This window comes from Myotis brandtii, unplaced genomic scaffold, assembly GCF_000412655.1.
Source record: "Myotis brandtii unplaced genomic scaffold, ASM41265v1 scaffold528, whole genome shotgun sequence".
NCBI classification, from domain to species: Eukaryota; Metazoa; Chordata; class Mammalia; order Chiroptera; family Vespertilionidae; genus Myotis; species Myotis brandtii.
In genome coordinates, this window is record NW_005369930.1 from 403,679 (window position 1) to 425,745 (window position 22,067).

The 22,067-nt window shown below is 52.6% G+C and overlaps 1 protein-coding gene across 1 annotated transcript in view; it reads right to left on the reverse strand.

Annotated features, from left to right (window-relative positions):
• Positions 1 to 22,067, reverse strand: part of RASA3 (RAS p21 protein activator 3) — a gene marked incomplete at its 5' end in the record, with an annotated part of 194,043 nt that overhangs the window by 18,830 nt on the left and 153,146 nt on the right. The window contains 6 exon segments of the mRNA XM_005877689.2: positions 43 to 199; positions 2,499 to 2,603; positions 5,577 to 5,653; positions 8,380 to 8,452; positions 8,840 to 8,920; positions 20,019 to 20,095. Coding sequence (XP_005877751.2) covers positions 43 to 199; positions 2,499 to 2,603; positions 5,577 to 5,653; positions 8,380 to 8,452; positions 8,840 to 8,920; positions 20,019 to 20,095 — 570 coding nt within the window.

Below are 22,067 nucleotides of genomic sequence, written 5' to 3' on the forward strand. Positions count from 1 at the left end.
AAGGGGGGGGCTGAGGTTACAGGTGCACCAGCACAGGAGTACCTCCACGTCCGCAGACTTCAGCAGCAGGTCCCGCAGTGGGCTGTAGTAGTCGGAGGAGAAGACGTGGTCTTCTGTGTAAACCACGTTCAACCGCAGGGACCCCAGGTCCCCAGGCTTCAGGCTCTTACTGCCATTGTCTCGGGGCTGCAGGAAGTACCTGGGCGCAGGACACAGGACAGGTGGCGTGAGGCCGCAGCACCTCCCAGGGCTGTCCCCCGTCAAGGGCGGGCTCTGTGTCAGGGTCTGAGGCAGGAGGGGCTCAGGGGGATTCTGTAGGACACCCCCTGCAGGGTCCCTGCACCCGGGGCATCCCCCTAGGGATGTTTCCTATCAGGGCTGATGACACAGAGCCACGGACAGAGATCACGATGGGAAAGGGGGAAGGGTGGGAAGAAAGGAGAGGATGAGGAGGGGGAGGGAGTGTAGTGGTTAAGGGAAATTCTGCAGTAAAATAATTATCTGTGAAGATGAACATGACAGTGGCTAGCAACAAGCAGAGCAAAACTGAAAGGATTCTAAGAAGCGTGTGGCAGAGCTTCCAACATGAGGGGGGTGGGAGTGGGGAGCTCGTGCTGGCGGGCGGGGCAGACCACTGCGCACACCACTGCTTCAGCGGTGCTTCCCACAGGCTCTGCCTCTCCTGGGTCCCACCCAGTGCGGAGCTGCGGGAACCCTGCCTGCTCTGAGTTTCCTGGCCCGGCAGTGAGAGATGTGATGTGGGTAGAGCTCCCGCTGGGCGCCAGGCGAGTGCCACATCCTTGGTTACAAGGCTGGGGATGCTCAGCTGAGCATTGCCTCCTGGCAGGAACCAGAGCCCAGCTGGGGCTGTGCTGGTGCTGTCCTCATGGAACTAAAGACAGGAACTCCTAGCCAGTGTGGCTCAGTGGTTGAGCACCGACCTATGAACCAGGAGGTCATGGTTTGATTCCCAGTCAGGCACATGCTCGGGTTGCAGGCTCGATCCCCAGTAGGGGCCATGCAGGAGGCAGCCGATCAATGATTCTCATCACTGATGTTTCTATCTCTCCCTCTCCCTTCTCTGAAATCAATAAATATCCTATATAATAAAGAGGTACTATGCAAATTGACCCTCACGCTGTAATGCTATCACAAGATGGCGGCACACACGGGGGGGCGCAGGGCAGCAGGGGCGGAGCTGGCGGGGTTCCTGTGGCCCTGTGAGGGTGCAGGGGTACTGGCAGCCACTTAGCACAGCTTCTGCCGCGGTTTCTGTGGCCCTGCCTACGGGCAGCGGGGGCAGGGTCCGGGCCCAGCAGCTGCTACACACAGCCTGGAGGCAGGGCATCGGGGCGGCACTCCAGGACTTGGGGCCAACCTGCAATGCACTGGCCACGCGGGGTAGGACTCCAGGACTCGCGGCGGTCCCATGGCGCGGGGGTGGGGAGGAGAAGTCCTGGGTCTCACATGATTTCGCACGACGGGTCACTAGTATATAACAAAAGCCTAGGTGGAGCAATGCCCTCACGCGATGTCACCACAAGATGGCCACCCTCATGTCATCACAAGATGGCCACCACAAGATGGCTGGCAGGGGCAGGCAGTTGGGGAACTCCACAGTCTCCTGATGATAAGAAACTGCCACTGGGCACAACACAAAAATCCACCCACGTGGTGAGTCTAGACGTGCAGGGCGATGGTGCAGTGTGCGGCATGTCGTGTGACGTGTGGCTAGTGGTGTGAGATGTGTGGCATATGACGTGACGTGTGCTGTGTGGCCCGCACCTCCTCCCCACCTTGTGTGTCTGTTCAAGGAGATGTGTGAAACGGAGCCACCGTGTCTGCGGCTTCACCGTGATGATGTGCACTGTGATAGGATGTGATTTATGAACCAATCATGGAATGAAACAAAGGCACGCTCCTTATGCCAAAATACAAAGTAGCCTAGAGAAAGGAGAACTAAAGAGACGGGAAGTGAAACCTCAGTCTTCTAGGTGACGCGAGTGAGGTCTGAGGCCGAGCTGGGACCCTCACTTTAGATGCGCAGACTGCAATGGAGAGTCACCTGAACCCGCAGCACCTCGCACACCTTCCTCGCCCTGTGATCCTTCTGACAACAGGCAGAGGCTGTGACTGCTGCCACAGGGCAGAGCCTCGCCGATGGCGCTCCCAGCGTGCCAGGCGCCTGCCCGCAGTGAGCAGGCCCAAAAGGCTATTCTCACGGCCGTAAGGCTTTCACGCCCCACCCCGTGTTAGGCTCTCAGCCACCACTTGTGTCAGCGTGATCACCTGCAGTGTCCCACCTGAACCTGCGCAGCGCTAGGCTAGTTAGGACTTGGCAGAATGAGAGCAGGTGGCCAGAGAGGAAGCTGACGTGTGCATTTCGTTTGGGCTGTAAGTGTAAAGACGCAGCTTTGTGCCCCTCTGACTTGTTAACTCTGTCCCTCCGCCCGCAGCTCGGGACGCAGCCCGGGACAGGCAGGCACGCGCCACCTTACCACGCTTCGTAGGAGCTGGACTGCCGCAGCACTTTCAGCGGAATCCTTAGTTCTCCCAGAAACTCGTCCCCAAATTTCAAGTTACTGGCGTTCCAGAGGTCAACCCTGAAAAACAATGGTGGGCATGTGGATGCTCCGGAGAATGGCCGGGGGAGGCAGAGGCTGTCGCCTGCGTCCTTTCTCCCCGCAGGAGGGTTGAGCACGGCGGAGACTTCGGTTCCACCAAGTCAGCCTCTGTGGAGATCTACACCGACTGAGGGCATTTAAGACGTGAGGTCAGACAGGACCAGGCTTTGGCGTGGAGATGTGCATTTCCCGGGCTGCCAGGACCCAGAGGAGGTAGAGGCCAAGCCTCAGGCAGGTCGGTGAGCTGCCCCCTGTCTTTGTAACAGGAGGGAAGTGCTGTGCCCTGCAGCCAGGAGCGTCCCCTGCCTTTACCTGGGAGAGGTCCCAGTGTGGCAGGACCTGCCCTCAGGGCTGGGCTGTGTCTCAGACACGGCAGGAGCAACCAGCAGGTGGCCTCAGTCTTCGGGCTCAGCACAGTGGAGGGAATAAATGAAATCTAGCTCTGCTCAGGCTAATGCAGAGAATGGTACCCACGGGGGACTGGCCAGGCTGCCCAACCTAACAGCCAGGATGCCCCCTACCTTCCAGCACGTGAAAGTACACCTGGAAGAAAAACCGTGTCTGACTCCTCCTTCCCTACCTGCACTCAGAGCCCCGCACCCAAGATCCCTCCGACCTACCGGTGTGACTCATGCCCGAGGGCCTGTCACCGCCAGCTGCAAGCTCAGCACAATGTGCCATCTCTGAGAAACGTCCACACCGAGGGCCCATCACTGCCGGCTGCAAGCTCAGCACAATGTGCCATCTCTGAGAAACGTCCACACCCCCCTGCTAAAGAGTCTGTCACCCGTGAGCCTTTTCCTCCAGAGAGAATTCTGTTCCCTCCGATTTGGGGAGGTGGACGACGCTCCCCAGTGCTAACTAGTGAGCATAACATACCCCCACAGCAAACAGCTTAATCAGAGGATATCCATGAGCTACAATTTAAGACCGGGGAAAATTCTAGAAGACTATAGCAGCCCTTCTGTTGCCCCTGCAAGTCCGAGCAGGGGCCGTGGACATCACAGCAGGCGAAGGATGTCCCGCAGGAACACGCATGTCGGGACACAGACATGAACACTGACCCGTGCAGACACTTAGAATTACAAGCAAAAGACTCTTCAACCTGCAGAGCAACACTTCAGCAAAATACGAACAGGTCGCCGGGCAGCCTTTTCTTTTTAATAAGAGAAGCATTTAAAAGCATCTTTGGTTTGTATGCTTAGAAAAAGAACTAGGACTTCACGCTTGAATTCAAAGCCGAGTCTTTCATAAACACTTCTTTCTCTGAACAAGGAAGCGGGGCCGTCGGTCTGAAGGCAGGCAGTGTGTAGTCAAACCTCAAATAAGGCCTGCGGACCTCCAGTGGGGACCTTCTCGACTTGGGGTCACTTCACTTCAGCTTCAGTATTTTGAAATGGAAGATTTAAACTGCCTGGAAACACTTAAAGCTGGGCTCAAACCAAGATCTGTGTGTGGAAGCCACAACCCCTCAGGACTTGAGCCCAGGAGAGGGCCGAGCAAAGCACCAGGGTCCCCCGCACTTGGGAGAGAAGAGCCCTGGCCTGTACCCTGTACCCCAAAGGTCAGCCCCTACCAGGCCTGGAGCCCCCCACAGCTTGGTTATTGCTCAGAGGCCCAGACAGCCGCTGCAGGTTCGAGGGAGGGATACCAGAGTACCCCACATATGAACGCCTCGGAAAACCCTGGCCTAAAGGAAAGGAGATTTTAAATCGTGTCAAATCAGGGCATTCCTACACTTCTCCTGAACCGGCTACTCAGACCCAGGGGTGGGCACCTGGGCCCAGGACGACAGAACGCACAGCTGGCTTAGGATGCTCTTTCCCAGGCACCTTACCCCTGGGGCAGGCGCTGCAGGTGGACGGGGCTTCCTACAGGCAGAGCAGGCGAAGTAGGCCCCTGAGGGGATCCTAAAACTGATGCCAATGAATTCATGCTGGGATCTTCCAGGGCAGGGGTGGGGAACCTTTTTTCTGCCAAGGGCCCCTTGGATATTTATAACATCATTCACAGGCCATACAAAATTATCAACTTAAAAATTAGCCTGCTGCCAAAACCGGTTTGGCTCAGTGGATAGAGCGTCGGCCTGCGGACTGAAAGGTCCCAGGTTCGATTCCGGTCAAGGGCATGTATCTTGGTTGCGGGCACATTCCCAGTGGGAGATGTGCAGGAGGCAGCTGATCGATGTTTCTCTCTCATCGATGTTTCTAACTCTCTATCTCTCTCCCTTCCTCTCTGTAAAAAATCAATAAAATATATTTAAAAAAAACAACAACTTAGCCTGCTGTATGTGGCCAAACATTTAATTAACTCATCCCTAATGCAGATCAAATGAGTTCTCAGGCCTTACACCGCCCGCGGGCAGGGCCTTCCCCACCCCTGTTCCAGGGTGACAAGTACAGACTCTGCACACCCAAGGCTGTGTCAGGAGAGTCCCAAAGCAGCCGGACTGTAAAGCCAAGTTTGCCCCTTGGGAAAGTAAGTGTCCTTTCAGCCACAGCCACCCGAACACCTGGGTGATTATGACTGATTCCAATTTCCAACATCCTCGTGTTGAAATCACCAAGAACGTTAAAACCCCCCTATCCATTCCCCTATGTTTTTGCTCAGTGGTTAGAGCATTGGCCTGCACACTGAAGAGTCTCAGGTTTGATTCCCAGTCAAGGGCACATACCTGGGCTGCAGGTTCCATCTCCAGCCCCCAGCCCCGATCAGGGTGTGTGCAGGAGGCAACCAATCGATATGTCTCTCTCACATCGATATTTTTCTCTCTCTCTCCTCTGTCTCTCTCCCCCTCCCTCCTTTCCACTCTCTCTGAAAAAGCAATGGAAAAAATGTCCTCAGGTGAGGATTAACCAAAAAACAAAGCGAAACAAAACAAAAGCGGACAGAAGAGGTGAGTTCAGACTACAGCCTCCAACCAGGAATCTCGAAACCCTGATTCTTGCTCACCGGATTTCAAGTTTGTCCACATCCTCCTCCTCAAAGTCGAAGTGGGACTTTCGGCTGTAGCTGCAGGGTCTGGTCACCTGGTGGTGCAGAGGGAGGGAGAGCGAGTTAGACGGAGCGCCTGCCCTGGACCAACCAGCTCAGGGGTGGAGGCTGTGCGCCCCACTCACCGTGAATGAGCAGAGGCTGGACTGGGGCCCAATTCCTGCGAGTGAGGGTGTGGGGCTACACAGGGCACGTCACACTAACTTCCATGTACCCTCCCAGCACCCAGGAGCATCCTGCCAGTTCCCTCCCTCCTCCAGACATCCACTCCTCCTGCTGACCACCTCCCCCTCCTGACATCCACTCCTCCTGCTGACCCCCTCCCCCTCCTGACATCCACTCCTCCTGCTGACCACCTCCCGCTCCTGACATCCACTCCTCCTGCTGACCACCTCCCCTTCCTGACATCCACTCCCTCATGCCTCCAATCTGCTCCTCCTCAGCTTTCCCACCTGCTGCCTCCACCTTGTTGGCAGCCTGTCCTTGTACTGCCCAAGCCCAGCTCCCACCAGGCACAGCCCAGCTGGCCCTGACCTAATCTCCTTTGGCTAAAACTTCTGAAGGCCCCCAGGGTCCCCACTTGTCTTCCTCACCCAGTACAGGGGATCTTTCTACAACCTGTGCCCCCTGCCCAGCTCACTCCTGAGGCCATTCCTCACTCTGCTCCACACTGGGAAGCGGCAGTTGTCTCTGAAGTGCCACCTCCTCCAGGAAGCCCCCTGCGCCCCCTGCCTGGCATGACCCCAATACTATGATGAGGTGTCTGGCTTCCAGTGAGATGGCGCAGAGGCTGGCCTGCTTCCTCCCTGCCTTACTCCTGCCTGTCACCTAACATATCTATCGAGTGAATGAAGGTGACTCTTACAGAATTTTAAATCATTTCACTTAGATATTTAAGGGTTTTTAGGTAAGTCTGGCTTTTATCCTGGAATAAGCTGGGCTGGAGACTACCTCCTGTTGAAACTCCTGCAGGAGGCTGCCTGCCAGCCCCTCGCTCCCGCCCGATGCAGGGACCCCTGGCAGGGCTGGGCCTCGGGCTGCTTGCCAGCCGAGGCTGAAAGGAGGTGAGGAGAACCTGATAAGAGGGAGCATGCGGCTAAGCAGGGCTGAGCCTCTGAGTCAAAGGACATCAACTCCACACACAAGCATCTTCCAAAGGTCCTCCGGGCGGAGGCCACGAGCGAGGCCCTAACCAGCAGCACCGAGAGCCCGGGTCTAGGCTTCTCTGGGAGCCTGAGGCTTCGGCCCTACTGCTACATTCAATCATCTGGGGCCGTTAAACTCATCTAGTGGGTTGAGACCCACAATTTTCGCCGAATCCACCATAGCAAGTACGCAGCGCTCCTCATGTGAGTGGGAACCACACAGGAGTGGATGCAGCTGTTGGCGGGAAGTGCGTCACGGTGTGAAGTCTGTGCCTTACTGCGTGTTGTGGTAAAATCAAAAGCTGGGAAAGCGCCTGTCTGAGCCTCCAGACATGGAAGGTGCTGCCACCTTTAATGCACATTCATGTTAAAGACTTTTCTGCAGCTTCTGTTCCAGGTGTCATCCCTGCCTTTGGAGACACAGCATGAGTCCCTGGAGGTGAGGGTGGCCGCATGGGCTTCCTGGCTTATCTTCAGTCTGTTAAGAACCATTTCCTCACCCAACTATAAAGCCAGAATGTCCATCTTGGACAGAGAGGGGCCCTTCACTACGCCCTCAGGTTCCCGGCTCCATCGCCCTCCCCAGGGCTACCCCAAGGCCGGCCACTGACTTCCATGGAGGAAACGTGTGAGCTTCCAGAGGCCAGCGGAGAAGGCCCAGGTCCTCTGCCCATGAGTGCTTGGTTCTAACTCATCTCTCCAACTTCATTTTCCAAAATTCCTCGTTTTTCACCCGACCTCACTCTGCATTCCAGGTACAGTTTCCTGCACCCTCCTGACCTCCACACCTGTGCATGCCCCCTCCCAGACTGTCCCCACTCTGGGAGCCTCGCCCCACGCCCCCGGCAGCACTGCTGGCTGCAACTGCTTTCTGTCTCCCGGAGCCACTAACTGAACCGTCACTGCAGCAGGTGGGATGATCCCTCCTGCTGGGCTGCAGGATCGTGAGGAGGACGGGAGCGAGGGCCTCAGTCATTCTCACCTACCATGACCTGGTGGAGAGTAAGCATCAAGAAACCTTTGAGGACGGAAAGAACGCCCACCTCAGTACATTCCGTATGGGCCGTCTTATCACTACACCAGCCGTGTGCACTGTGGTTCCGGTCCGGTCTTCAGCCCTCACACCCTGCAGCTTACTAATCTTGGTGGTTCACATTCGGAGAGGCAGCTGGGGGATCTCTGTGTCCAAAAACACTTCCTCTTTGCTTCAAAACCCTCACTATTTCTGGTGAAACAAGCCTCCCTTCACTGCTCAGGAAAGATTGGGTGGAAAAGGCCAAAAAAAAAAAAAAAAACCACCACCAACAACAAAAAAAAACCCCGCCAAAAAAAAAACACCCACAAAAACAAAACAATTAAGAAAACCCAAAGTCCTGATAATTTGGAAAGAATGAATTGGTAAGAACGCAACTCGAAGCTGAGTCATTCTGGAAGCAGGGGTGGCCTTTCTTTCTAGGGAGCAGGGGCTGCAGAGTGGGGGAATCTCTGGTAGGGGGACGTCACCCAGAGAACTTTCAAAGGAAGCAACTGGCTGAGAGCCTTCAGATCGAGACTTTTTGCCAAAGGATCTCGGGGGCAAGGTTTCAACTCAACATTGAAATCACTGAGACACCGACCTCAAAGTAAAACACCTCGTCAAACTGAGGGTTGTTGGTCTTCTTTTTCACTTTCGTCTTCTTGGCTTCTGATCTGTAATCAAGGGAGGAAGGATCAGGATCAGAAATAACACTTGCGATGCCAAATCTCTCAGCCTTGAGACTGAGCTACCAAATGCACAAGTAATTTGCTGCCTCTATTTATCTTATAAATATTTCTGTTTGTCTCCAACCCCAGATGGTATGCAAATCAGGGACCTTTACTGAGCCAAAAATACTCAGCATGAAAAACATCAAGTCTTCCTTTTTTTCACAAAACCATGTGAGGCCAATAAAGGAAACAAAAGGAAGTCAAGATTACACATTCTACCTGCAGCGCATCCTCCCTTCCTCTGACTGAGGAATGCTCCCCATCCTTCAGGTGCCTGTGCCCCACCCTGCAGGCCCAGGGGCCGGGCAGGTGCGGGTGGCAGCTACTTGCCTGTATGGTCCTGCAAGTGTCACAGTGGCGTAAGGGTCGCACTGCCCATTCACGATGGGGAGGCCTTGGCACTCGAGGATGCTGTGGAGAGAAGCGGGAGGGGTGGTCAGGAGCGGGAGATGAAAGGCCCGCAGGCTGCAGCTCACGGCCTCCCTGGGTCCAAGAGCAGCTGTCTCACAGCTCAAGGCCAAGGGCCCTGAGCCATGGTGTGGGAGTGGCTGTCCACAGCTGGAAGCTTCCATCCACTGATTAGCAACCAGAAAACATCTGGGGTGGGAGAGAGTGTGCGCTGCTTTCAGGGTAGAGGAGCCTCTGCACGGAGAGAGCGTTTCCAGTGAATTTTCATGAGCACGTCACTGCCTACTCTCCTAGGAGCCGGTGCTATTCCAGAGCTGTCCACGACGCATGCACTGGCCTCTCCATAACCTTACGGAGCCGACTGTTGTGAAGTCCATGTTAGAAGTGGGGGAGTTGAGGCGCGGGCTTACAGCTACCGCCTGTGCCTAACCTCCATGCCACACGCGCCTCATGACAGTGGAGGATGCCCCAGTCTCAAGCTACACTCACGCCTGCAGGCCCGGGGCCAGCTGTCCTGGCTCATGTCAGGGAGTGAGTCAGACTCGCTCCCTGAGCGTCCTGTCACTAATCCCATCTCATCTTCATGCCCCAGCCTGTTCTGTGGGCTGCTCCTCCCCAAGTGGCAGGCCAGTGTTGAGTGGACGTGGGTGCTGCTGCTGCCCTGATTCTGCTGTCGTCTGTAAAGGACACAGCCGCTGGGCCTCGTGCTGATCGGTGGTTAAGAGTCTCTTGCTTCGGGCCGATCGTGGCAATGTTTGGTTGAAGCTTTGTCCGGAGGGGCCTGCAACTGCTGTTGGTTTGGCCCCACTTCACAGGTATGGCCTCCTGGGGCCCGTGCGGGGTGTCCCGATGGCTCTCCACTGGGCTGGGGACTCAAATAAGTCTCAGCCCCACAAAGGGAGCCCTCAGCCCACAGCCCCCTTGCTCTGCCCAACCCTGGCTCTTCACCTTTGATCACACTGGCTGGTGGAGCACCGGGAAGTCCTCCCTCTCCCAAACACGCCCACAGTGGCCTCGCCCACCTCCGAGCTCTGCCTGGGACACCTTCCCCCCATGTCACAGCACACCTCCAGGACAAAAGCTGGGTGCCATGGCTCATCTCGTCTGCTTCCCTTATTAGGGAGTCACAGCTAAGCTGTCAGTTGCCCGAGTCCTGAGCTGGTCCACTCCTAAGGCACTCAGCTCTTCAGATGTTTGTGGTGGGAGAGAGGACTCGGTTCCCACTATTCCAGTGTGGCCGGAAGCCAAAGTCCTAATCCTCCGTCTGTATGTCAGGTTGGCTACATACAGACGCATGATCAGTTCCTCTCAGCCATCTGAGTGCCCTTCTCCTCATTCCTTCCCACGTCAGCGGCACTGAGCTGCTGTCCCTCCTGGGGAGGCTTCAGGTTCTCCATCTACCAGAACACTCCTTTCTGGGAGAGGGGTTTGCTCCTCCACTCCATGGCATTGCGGTCCTCAGAATTAGTGCCACCCTGTCCTGGCCATGGAGTTTTCTGTATATTTCTTCATTTCTGCACCACTTTTCTTCTGGAACTCCTGTTAGGGAAGGTGGGGCCTCATGGCTCGGCCCATGACTTCAATGAGCTTTATCTAATATTTTTAAAATCTTTCTCTTTTCACTCTACTTTCTGGGATACGTCTGCATTTCTCTCCCAGATTACTGACTTGGTCGTTGGTTATCTTTCTCCCTTCATTAACTCATCATTATAAAAAATCCACTCATCCCTTCATTCATCCCTAAACTAGGCTTTATTCATCCATTAACTTGCCATTACACACATATTTGTTGAGCTCTCACATTTCGGGCACGTTTCCAGGACTGAGAGTGGAGCCGTGAGAGGACGGAAGCTCGTGTGTGGAGCGCACATGTAGTTACCATGTGTGACATGGGGAGGAAATAAACTACCTACAAGAGGGCAAAATGCAGGGTGGTGGTCGACCCCTCAGGTGCCTGGGGGCCTCAGGCTGAGGTCTTAAGGGCCAGGACTCACCCATCCTAGGCTGGGGGAGACAGGGGCCCCCAAAGGGCAGCAGCTCTGAGAGAGGAAGCAGAGGTAGGATGACAGCTTGTTCCAGGGGTGTGAGGGGAGGCCCGCTCCCTCCCTGTGGATATGGTACCCACTGAGCCTGGATGCATTTTTATTACATTCAGTTGTTGATCAAGAAGTTCCCGACCACCCCCATTCGGGATCCTCAGAGACAAAAGCTTTTCACAGCCAACAGAGCATCTAACACAGCAGTTCTCAACCTGTGGGTCGAGAGCCCTGTGGCGGTCAAACGACCCTTTCACAGGGGTCGCCTAAGACCATCCTGCATATCAGATATTTACATTAGGATTCATAACAGTAGCAACATTACAGTTATGAAGTAGCAACGAAAATAATTTTATGGTTGGGGGTCACAACATGAGGAACTGTATTTAAAGGGCCAGAAGGTTGAGAACCACTGATCTAACAGGACTGACTCTTCACCCTTATGTCTTAGAGAAGCGCTGCAGGTGCAGGCAGCAGCCACCTGGGGCACAGTCAGCCTCTGCATAGATGGCACTTCCACGCCTTCTTTTAAAGACCAATTTGCGAGCTGCTCTGTTCTCTGTCTCAGAACAAAGCCTGGCTCCTGATTGCAGTTACCCCAAGACATCTCCGAGAAACAGGAAAGTCAATACCCGACCATCTGGCCCGCAGCATGCACCAACTGGAATAGAGAGGGTGTTAGCCTCCATCACACCCTCCTCCACGGCGTCACTTCGTTAGCGCCCTAACAGCTTTAGCTGGATTGTGGCTCAGCTGCACGATCCTGGGCTGGGGGTGTGGTGCTCTCCTGAGCGGCTTGGAGCACATGAAGCCAAAGCTGACTTCACTTGAAAAGACATATACACACACAAGGTGCGCCTGTCCAGGCCGTTTCTACACAAAACAAACCTCACAAATGCTTAGGCATGCTGCAGGTAAGTAAAGGGAGAAGATACAGTATTTACGGCACTGGGCATTATTCCATCCTAGAAAGGGCACTTGAAACATGCCAAGTGACGAAAACAGTCAGCTAATCTGGAATCTCAAGTACCAGAGTACAATATTTTATGTCTATTTTAACATTTAGAGGTTTCTATTGTCAACCTGACCCTTAAAATAGTGATGCCTCACAGCTGAGGGAAGAGCCTGCAGCTGTGAACTCGTTTCCATCTTCTTCCTTCCCTCGATGTGGGCACGTCCTGGCGCCCGACTTCTGCCCCCCCCCCCCCCCCGGACAATCTGCATGTTGACCGGGCCTGGGTGCAGCATGAGGGCTGCAGACGCCCCAGTTGTGGGTGACCAGTGCCATCCATGGTCACCAGCAGAGGGCCCCTGCTGCCTGGCCAGCCTCCACTCCTACCCGTGGCTTTGGAAGGTTTCCTGTCCCTAGAAGGAGCCACAAATCAAGAGCCTGTCAGCTGTTCTTGCTTTCTGTAATTCCTTAATAATAGAAAATGAGATCTTTATTGGAGTTGACATTTTGGAAGCCTGAAAGTAGGTAATTTCTCGGTTGGGTGCCTCCTGGAGGTGGAGCCGCCTTCTCTGACTATCAGAGTCTCCGAGTCTGGCCACCGAGCAGGGCCCATGGGCCAGTCAGGAGGGGCGGCTCAGCCAGCCAGCATTTGCCCGGTTGTCAATAGAACCTTTGTCTGCAAAGTGACAGAGCTTGCAAGTGGGAAAACACAAGAAACCTCACTCTCGGACAAAGTGGCAGGCACAGGATACCCAAGGAAAGACCATCTACAGCAGGGGTGGGCAAACTTTTTGACTCGAGGGCCACAATGGGTTCTTAAACTGGACCGGAGGGCCGGAACAAAAGCATGGATGGAGTGTTTGTGTGAACTAATATAAATTCAAAGTAAACATCATTACATAAAAGGGTACGGTCTTTTTTTTTTAGTTTTATTCATTTCAAACAGGCCGGATCCGGCCCGCGGGCCGTAGTTTGCCCACGGCTGATCTACAGGGACAAGAAAGGAAGGACTGCGATCGCTGCGTTTCTCCCGTACGCACCTCTGTTCTAAAGGAAGAGACTTGGGGCCCAAAAATACATCCACAAATAATCAGTTCATCTTCAGTCCACAGCTTGACTGTGGAGACCGCCATGGCCCCAGCACACCTCCAGGTCACACAGGTCAAACTTAACTCACTCCACAAGTGGCCATAGAACCTCCACGCTGTGCGCAGCCGCCGGTCGACAAGCTCGCATCCTTCGGGCTTTTCTCAGTGAGATGAAATGTTACGTGTGATTAATGTAATGCATTAGCGTGCCTCTCCCTCTAAAACAGAGGTCCTCAAACTTTTAAAACAGGGGGCCAGTTCACTGTCTCTCAGACATTCCACACATGCGCACTGCGGACCCGGGACGAGTCGGCTGCTAAGCAGGACAGGCAGCGGCGGCAAAAACACCCGGCGGGCCGGATAAATGTTTTCAGCGGGCGCATGTGGCCCTCGGGCCGTAGTTTGAGGACCCCTGCTCTAGAACATATGCTCTAGAAGGCTGAGCATAGTGGCTGGCACTTAGTAGGGGCTCACTGAATAGTTTAGAATGAATGATTAAAAGATGCTGTGTTTATCTTTGTTGGAAATAACAAAAGAATTAGGAGATAGGATCCCTGAGTCCCAGTTTGAAATCCAGTTGGAAAGACAAGCCACTCACACAGGACCAAGTACCTGTCCCAGGATTGCTAAGTGCCAGTCCTTGTACAGACACTAGGGATATTCAGGACGGCGGGGCACCAAACTGCCTGGGCCTCCGTCGGGCATCCAGGCCAGCAGACCGGACGTCAGAGAGTAAAACGAGACGGAAGGATGAGTTATGACCAGGAAAGGCTGCAGTGTGGCAGGAGGGTGAGATTTCTACGGGCACATCAGAGGGTTCTCCCTCCGCAGCACAAGGCTTGGCACTGGCGGCCCAGCCCAGGCAGAAAGCCTCTGTCACTACTTATTTTGTAAACATTTCCCGTTTCTTAAGGCTTTCCAGGGAGGGGAGGAACTGGTGATGTGCTTCCTGTGGTGCAGCTGGGAAGGCCCTCAGGATATGTCCCTTATCAGGGACAGGAAGAAGGAGTGAGGGCACAAGCCTCCAGCCTCCTGGACTGGGGGCTTTTGCAGGAAACAGGTAACCTCAGAGAAGAAACTTCAAGCACTCACAGGGCAACCCGCAGTTTGCTCTTCAGGCCAGTGGGGAAGAGTGGGCCTGGCAGCAGAGAGGGGTGAGCTGACCATGGGGATAGGGAAGGCCTGGAAAGAGAACTCAGCCCAGCCCGAACACCCCAAGGGACCCCACGAGAGACTGTGTGGGCTAGGTGAGAGGTGAGGGCAGTCCAGGGAGGGCTGTCTGCCTCAGCAGGAATCACCTGCTGGGTGGTGGTCACCACGTCTTAGTTCTGGAACAGGATAACGGAACCTCATTTGGAAAAGCATCTTTGTAGACGTTCAAGTGAAGGATCTTGACATGAGGAGATGATCTGGGGTTTAGGGTGGGTCCCAAACCCAAGACTGAGTGCCCTAACATGAGGGAGATTCACAGACACAGAGCCGTGTGAAGACAGTGGCAGAGATTGGAGCCCGGGAACGTGCTCAGCCCCAGAAGCTGGGAGAGGAAGGAAGGGACGCTCCCCTAGAGCCCGCGGAGGGACCTCGGCCCAGCCGGATTTTAGACTTCTGGCCTCCATATCTATGAGGGAATAAATTTCTGTTGTTTTAAGCAACCAGGATTGTGGTACGTTGCTAAGGCAGCCTCAGGAAACGAACACACCTGTGATAGGGAATGACGCATCAGGGAGGCAAAGAACACTGCCCTGCCACATCTCCGTCACTTCCCAGTGAGTAACGTGGGACTAAGTCACAGGGCTGCTGGGACGGAGAGGGGGTGAGGGGATCCTCAGACAAGGAGAGAAGACTATTTATTGGAATGAACCTGCCTTTTCCCAGTTGGTTTCTCTTTAGTGGTTCATCATCCCAGCTCTTAATTTTTCCTGAGCCCATAGCACGCCACAGATTGGCCCGAGCCCCTGCTAACCTTGAGACCCCACACCACGGGGAGGGGCGGAACCCACATCCTGAAGAAATGCCAGCGTAGATGCTTTCACTCTCATTCTACACAAGGAGGATGACGTGCAGAGTGTAGGCAGTGTGTCCAGTGTTACACAGTTAGGGAAGATTCTGCTAACCTGGGACACTAGGATTTTGAGTCCAAAGCCTTTTGTACCTGACTACAGGTGCGTGCCCATTGCTTCCTGTTCCGTCCTGATTCAAAGCTGTTTGTGGAGAATCTCAGGCATATAGAACAGACTTAGAAAACCCTAAGAAAGAAAATTACAAAATATAAAAACTACAGTGGTGTTACTGAGAAATTTTGTAGTTAAAAACACCCACATTAAAAGAGAAAGATCTCAAATTGACAACCTAAACTTCCACCTTAAGAAACCAGATGAAGGACAAACTATACCCAACAAAGGGCAGAAAAAGGAAATAACCAAGATTAGAGCAGAGATCATGAAATAGAGTATAGAAAAACAAGAGAGAAAAATCAACAAAACCAAAAATGGGGTCTTTGAAAAGATCAACAAACTTGAGAAATCTTTAGCTAGATTGACCAAGAAAAAGAGGAGACTCAAAAATCAGTAATAAAAGAGGGGACATTACTGATGACCTTACAAAAACAAAAGTTTTAAAGAAATTACAGAAAACCTAACTAAATGGAAAGAAATTATGTTCAGAGGTTGGACAATTCAATGCAATCCCTATCAAATGCCAGCTGCTATTTTTGCAGAAATTAAAATGCTGATCCTAAAGTTCACGTGGAAATAAAAGAAACCCAGAATAGCCAAAGAATCAGGAAAAGAAGGACCAAGTTGGAAGACTCACTGTATGGTGCTAGCACAGGGATATAGGTCAATGAAATAGGACAGATTCCACACATAAGCTCACACATTTATAGCCAGTGATTTTCAACAAAATGCCAAGATAATTTGATGGGACAGAATGGTCTTTTCAACTAATGATGCTGGGACAACTGGATATTCAAATGCAAAATAATAACAACAATAATAATGCTAACCCCTACCTCACACCATATATAAAAAATTAACTCCAAATGTATCGAAGACCCAAAAATATAAAAATCTTAGAAGGAAAACATAAGTGTAAATTTCTATGATCTTGGGTTAGGAAATGATATCTTAAATAGGTACCAAAACCACAGGCAACCAAAGAAAAAGTAAATAAATTGGATTTCATCAAAATTTAAAACTTTTGTATTACAAAGAATACTATCAAGAAAGTGAAGACAACCAACAGAATAACTGAATATATTTGCAAATTATATATTTGACAAAAGTCTGGTATCTAGAATATATGAAAAACTCTTACAACTTAATAATAAAAATACTAATAACCCAATTAAAAAATAAGTAAAGGACTTGCGTAGACATTTCTTCAGAGAAAATACATAAATGGCCAACAAAGACAAGAAAGTCAATATCACCAGTCATTACATTTGAGAAAATGTAAATCAAAACTACTTTACACCCACTAGGCTGGCTGCAATAAAAATGTCAGCCAATAATAACAGTGTTAGCAAGGAAGTGGAGAAATGAGAGCCCTCACATTCAGCTGGTGGGTGTAAAATAAGGCAGCCACTATGACAAACAGTCTGGCAGTTTCTCAAAAAGTTAAACATAGAGTTACAATATGACCTAGAAATTCTACTCTTAGGTATACACCCAGGAGAAATAAAAACATAAATTTGTACAACAACTCATACAAGAATGTTCTTAGCAGCATTATTCACAATAGCCAAATGTCCACCAATGGGTGATAAAGAAAATGTGGTATATCCATAGTGGAATATTATTCATCCTTTAAAGGAATGAGGTACTGACGCACGCTACAACCTGGATAAACCTTGAAAACATTATGCTAAGTGGAAGAAGCCATCACAAAGGACCACATGTTGTATGGTTCCATTTAAACTAACCGTCCTGAATAGGCAAGCCCACGGGCAGGAAGTCGGTTAAGTGGTGCAGGGACTGGCGGAGGGGCTGGGTATGACCGCTCACAGAGATGAGGTTAGTGAGTGGTGATGGGTTTATCACCTTGGGAATGTACTATACTTATGCACTTTAAAATACTGAATTTCATAGTATGTATATTTTTTTAGTTTAAAAAAAAGCTACCGGAGGAGGTGAGGTGAGGAAAGAAAAGCCACTGGTCCCTCACAAACATCTAGTTTCCTTGATTAGAGAACATGAGCCCCTGTGGGACTCCCCAGTCTTTCCCCCTCGTTACACCCCTTTGGTGGACCCTCTGCCCCAGGATTCTGAACAAAGTGTACTAGTGTGAGTACACAAGTATACTACTGTGTACTAGCATGTGTACTAGCATGTGTGTGAGTGTGAATATACTTGTGTGTGATAGTGTGTACTAGTATGAGTACATACTAGTAGATATGCCAGTATATTGGCACATGCACTCGCATTGTGTACTAGCATGTGTGTGAATGTGAATATGTGTATATGTGTGCTAGTGTGTACTAGCATGTATACATATGCATACCACTATACACATGCTGGCATGTGCACTTGCAAGTGTGCTAGTGTGTACCAGCATGTGTGCTAGTGTGTACCAGCATGTGTACTACTGTTTGCTAGCGTGTATAGTAAGCATACTAGTTGTGGATATTAGTGTGTGCTAGTGCATGTGCTAATGGGTGTGACAGGCCCAATTCCCACATGGGAAAGAGGCCCAAGTGCTGCTCAGCATTCCCAGGAAAGTCAGCAAGGAGAGGAAGCCTCATCTTGTTTCCTCTCTGGGGCTCCTTCCTGCTCTGCTAGACAGGATGGGCCTATAAAATGGCCCAGGGGTTTGCTGAGCACCTACAATGTGCCAGGCCCTGCCCCAAGTGTCGGGGATACGGCAATGAACAAGGAAATTCACATTCTAAGGGAAGTGCACAAAATACAGCCGTCATCAGCCACACGCACGCTGTAGTGCTGAGGGTCATGGGGCGGGACACAGAGGCCTGACTGTGCTCTCTCCAGAAGGGGGTGACTCCTTGGAGACATCTGAGTAGAGACCTGAATTAAGGGGGATTTGGGGGAGGGGTGCTCCAAGCAGAGGGTCACAGAAGCAAAGGCCGAGGCAGGGTGGTTGAGTGTCTGAGAACCTACAGGAGGCCGTGGCTGGGGCAGCGTGGGCAGAGAGGCCATGACCCACTGACGTTAGTTCCTGTCCCTCCTGTGCACACGGGAAGGGAATCAAACGCTGACCTCAGCGCTAACAAAAACAGGTACAGTTGATCACTGGCAGACAGAACCCAGAACTTGGTGAGGCAGGTGGTGAGCACCCTCTTGACATTCAAACAGACATTTGAGCAGGAAAACTGTCAACAGAGCCACATTGATACACAGATTTAAGAAAGCACTTTCAGAGCAAACGCAGTTCATTTCTTTGCATGAATTGGAACCCAGTTAGAAAACGTGTTGGCTGGGCTCCAGTCCTAACAAGGCCCGCTCCAGTTAGCCGTGTCTGCAAGGACCCAAGACAGCCCGTGCGGCCTGAGGCCCACGGTTCCAGATCTGTCTGAGTGGCTGGAGGCCTTTCCTCCCAGAAACACCAGTGTGCACAGAACCTTCCCGAATCCCACCCTTGCATCTTCTCTAGACCAAAGCTCCTTAAAAAAAGCAAAACCAAAAACAGGGGCCATGTGCACAGCACGCTCCTGTGTTTCAAAACAACTCCAAGCCCTCAGCTCTGGGGTTTCCTGTGCCAGCAGTGGGCGTCTGGAAGTAGCTGCACACCCACGCGCGGGCGGCTGCTGCTGCTGACAGACCGTCCTGACTTTAGACACTTGTGTTCCTGGAAACCGCAGCCTGACGTGCACCCTGATAAGACGCAGAGACGGATGGTGCGTCACCCGTGGACTCCTCGGGGAGCAGACACTTAAATCCCTGCCTCTCGGAGTCATGGGGCCCAGGTGGGGCCGCTCTCAGGACAGGGCTCCAGGCCCACATCTGCCCAGACTGGTCCATTCTGTCTCTCCCCCCTCCCCCGGTTCCATGTGAGGCTTGTGGTGAGCAGCCTTGAACAAGGAATAAACCGATACATAAATAAGAAAATAGGCAACTCTGTCTTCACGGCTACAAATTCTGAGAGCACAGCAACTATTCTTTAAGAATGGAAATAATGAGAGCGTTAAGGATAAAACTCGCCGAACTCATCTCCCACGTATAGGATGGGCCTATAAAATGAGCTGGAACACGCCCAGGGCCCAGGTGTTTGCTGAGCACCTACAATGTGCCAGGCCCAAGTTTCAGATAACAGGGAGTTCTCGCCTTCTACCCGTCCTATACATGTCTTATACCCTGTCCTCTGCCGTGTCCTATATGTGTTCCTACACCACGTGCTACACTGTGTCCCTACATCATGTCCTTCACCATGTCCTACACTGTGTCTGAACACCGGATGAGTGTGGGTTGGGCAGCCAGAACAGGGCCCTCTTGGACAGTCAGCAATGGGGGACACTCCTCACCACCTTCCTCTAGACCAGTGATGGCAAACCTATGACACGCGTGTCAGAGGTGACACGCGAACTCATTTTTTTTGGTTGATTTTTCTTTGTTAAATGGCATTTAAATATATAAAATAAATATCAAAAATATAAATCTTTGTTTTACTATGGTTACAAATATCAAAAAATTTCTATATGTGACATGCACCAGAGTTAAGTTAGGGTTTTTCAAAATGCTGACACGCCGAGCTCAAAGGGTTCGCCATCACTGCTCTAGACCCTGCTGGTGGGCCAGAGAGTGGAATCCGCTCCCTCGTGTGTAACGCCATATGCGACACCAACCTCTTTGCCTAAACGTCGCACACAATAAGAGATAGGTACCTCTAGGATGAGCATTTGCTTTATTGGGTACATTGAAGTAAATACTCTCTAGTGCATTGGAACCTCTACAAATGACGTCACCTTGGGGACTCACCAAGTCGGGGAATTCTGATTCATTTGTTTGAAGAACAACACTCGCCCCACTGCCGGGGGGTCAGAGTTAGTATTCCTGGGCGGACCCGTGCCTTACCGCGTGGCCAACTTGTGGCAGACGACGCCTGTGTCGGTGATGACTTCACTCAGCCTCAGCTCCAGGTGGACCTTGCCCTGAAAGGCACAAGGATAGAGGGTCATGGGGAGCAGCCTCGCAAAGTGGAGAGGTGCAGAGTGTCTGTTCACAAATGGTGGTGAGGTCTGACCCATGTGGCGTCCACCATACTCCCACCAGCCTCACTCAGATCTCAGGGACCAGGTGGGTGTGACTCCCCCAGAGGGTTAAGGTTCCAACCCATCAGGCACACTGGGCTCCCAGCTCTGCTGACCGCGAGGGAGACAGGCACCGAGAAGCCCAGACCTCGGCCTGGACACACATGGCAGCAAACACGCCCACGCCACTGCCCAGCTGTGGGCAGGGCCTGGTACTGTCCTTTCGAGCCTTTTTCTCACCTGCAGGACAGAATGGCCACAGGGAGGGCAGGAGTGATGGTCAGCCAGGATGCCCAGCCATAAGTCCTGGACACAGGACCAGACCATTAGCATCCCATCCATGTGAGCACAGGTCTGGGCCCAGCTCTCCTGGCTGACCTCCTTAGACATGCAAACGTCCTCATGGCCAGTGACTGAGGAGGGGGCCTCAGCACCACGCCAGCTCTGCCGGGGCTGGACAAAGGCCGAGAGTGACAGCAGTGGTGCTGACAAAGCTGATCTTCTGTGGCTCCCTTTCACTCTGCACCGCCAGGGTTTAGAGCTTTCAAATCATCCCGTAATCCTCAGCACAGCCCATCAAGCGGGCACTGAGAACACTGAGGCTTACAGCAACCGCCAGCCTGCCCTCTAAACCAAACCCAGGACAAGAGCGTGTGATACAGCGGAGTGAGAACATGTCCACAGCGGCCACCTGTGACGTCTGGTTCCTCAGCGCCTTCCCAAATGCACTGGGCGCCAACTCTGTCATGGGCCATGGCCATTCAGACCGACATTTCCCTAATTCATTCTCAATGGGCTTCTAAGAAGTGAGAGACGGTGTCTGGGGTGAGAAGGAGCCCCGCTGCTGACGCCCGGGCTCACCGTCCTGTTTCCTGTTTTTCCCAGAAGAGGCCGGCAAGTCCACACCAGCAGACCCCGTGGCTGCGCACGTTTCCTCTCGGGGGCACACACTTCCTTACCAAGGTGGCAGACACCGTCAGCTAATCCGTGTTGTCACCTCTTTGTGGGGCTTTGGGAGAGGGTGGTAGGAGGTAAAACAAAACAACACGAGCACTGTCCACGACTGAAAGGACTTTCCCCCCAGAAGGTAACTCGTAGAGCTGCAGTTCAGAAGTTCACATCTGTTGTTACCCAGGGTCACTGACGGTTCAGCCACACCTCACGCGGTGTGGGCATCACACCACCTCCAGCACAAACAACCCAGCCACAGCTGCCGACGCCCAGAGGGGCTGAGGGCCACGCCTCACACCTCAGCGCAGGGAGGAAGTGCGGGTGTTCGGGGCGCAGCCTCTGCACAGCTGGTGTCTGGGCTCACAGAGCCCTGGGCGCAGATGCCAGTCTGAGCGTTAACCTGCTCGGCTACACACGTCAAGGTGAGGGGGGGAGGAAGGAGCCTGGCCTTGCCCTTTCCTTCCTGCAGTTCCGTAAAACCCTTAGAAAGATCTGAGCTGGGTCCTGGTGTGTGGACAGCTGCGGACGCCGATTGTTTGGGAAATCCTTCAAGTAGGATTGTCTGAGTCAAATTCTCAGAGACGATCTGGATGTGGCTGCTGGGGTTTGCTGGGATGGCTCAGCTGAGCTCTTTTCTGCATATCTACTTTCATAACAGTGCACTAAAATAAACAGCACAAAGCAGAGCTCAGTGGCTGCTGGGCGTCCCTGGAAGAGCCCGGGGAGGACTCACTTGCAGCTCCGCGGGGGGCCGGCTCAGATGGATGCGTGGGGGACGACCGCCCTCCGAGTAGAAGAACGCGAAGCATGGGGAAAAGGGAGCCTTCCAGGTTCAAGCAGACGTTTTGGCAGCTGTGACGGGCTGTGCAGCACAGACCACAGACAAGGCCATTCCTGCCAGTCGCCTCGTTCTGTTATCCAC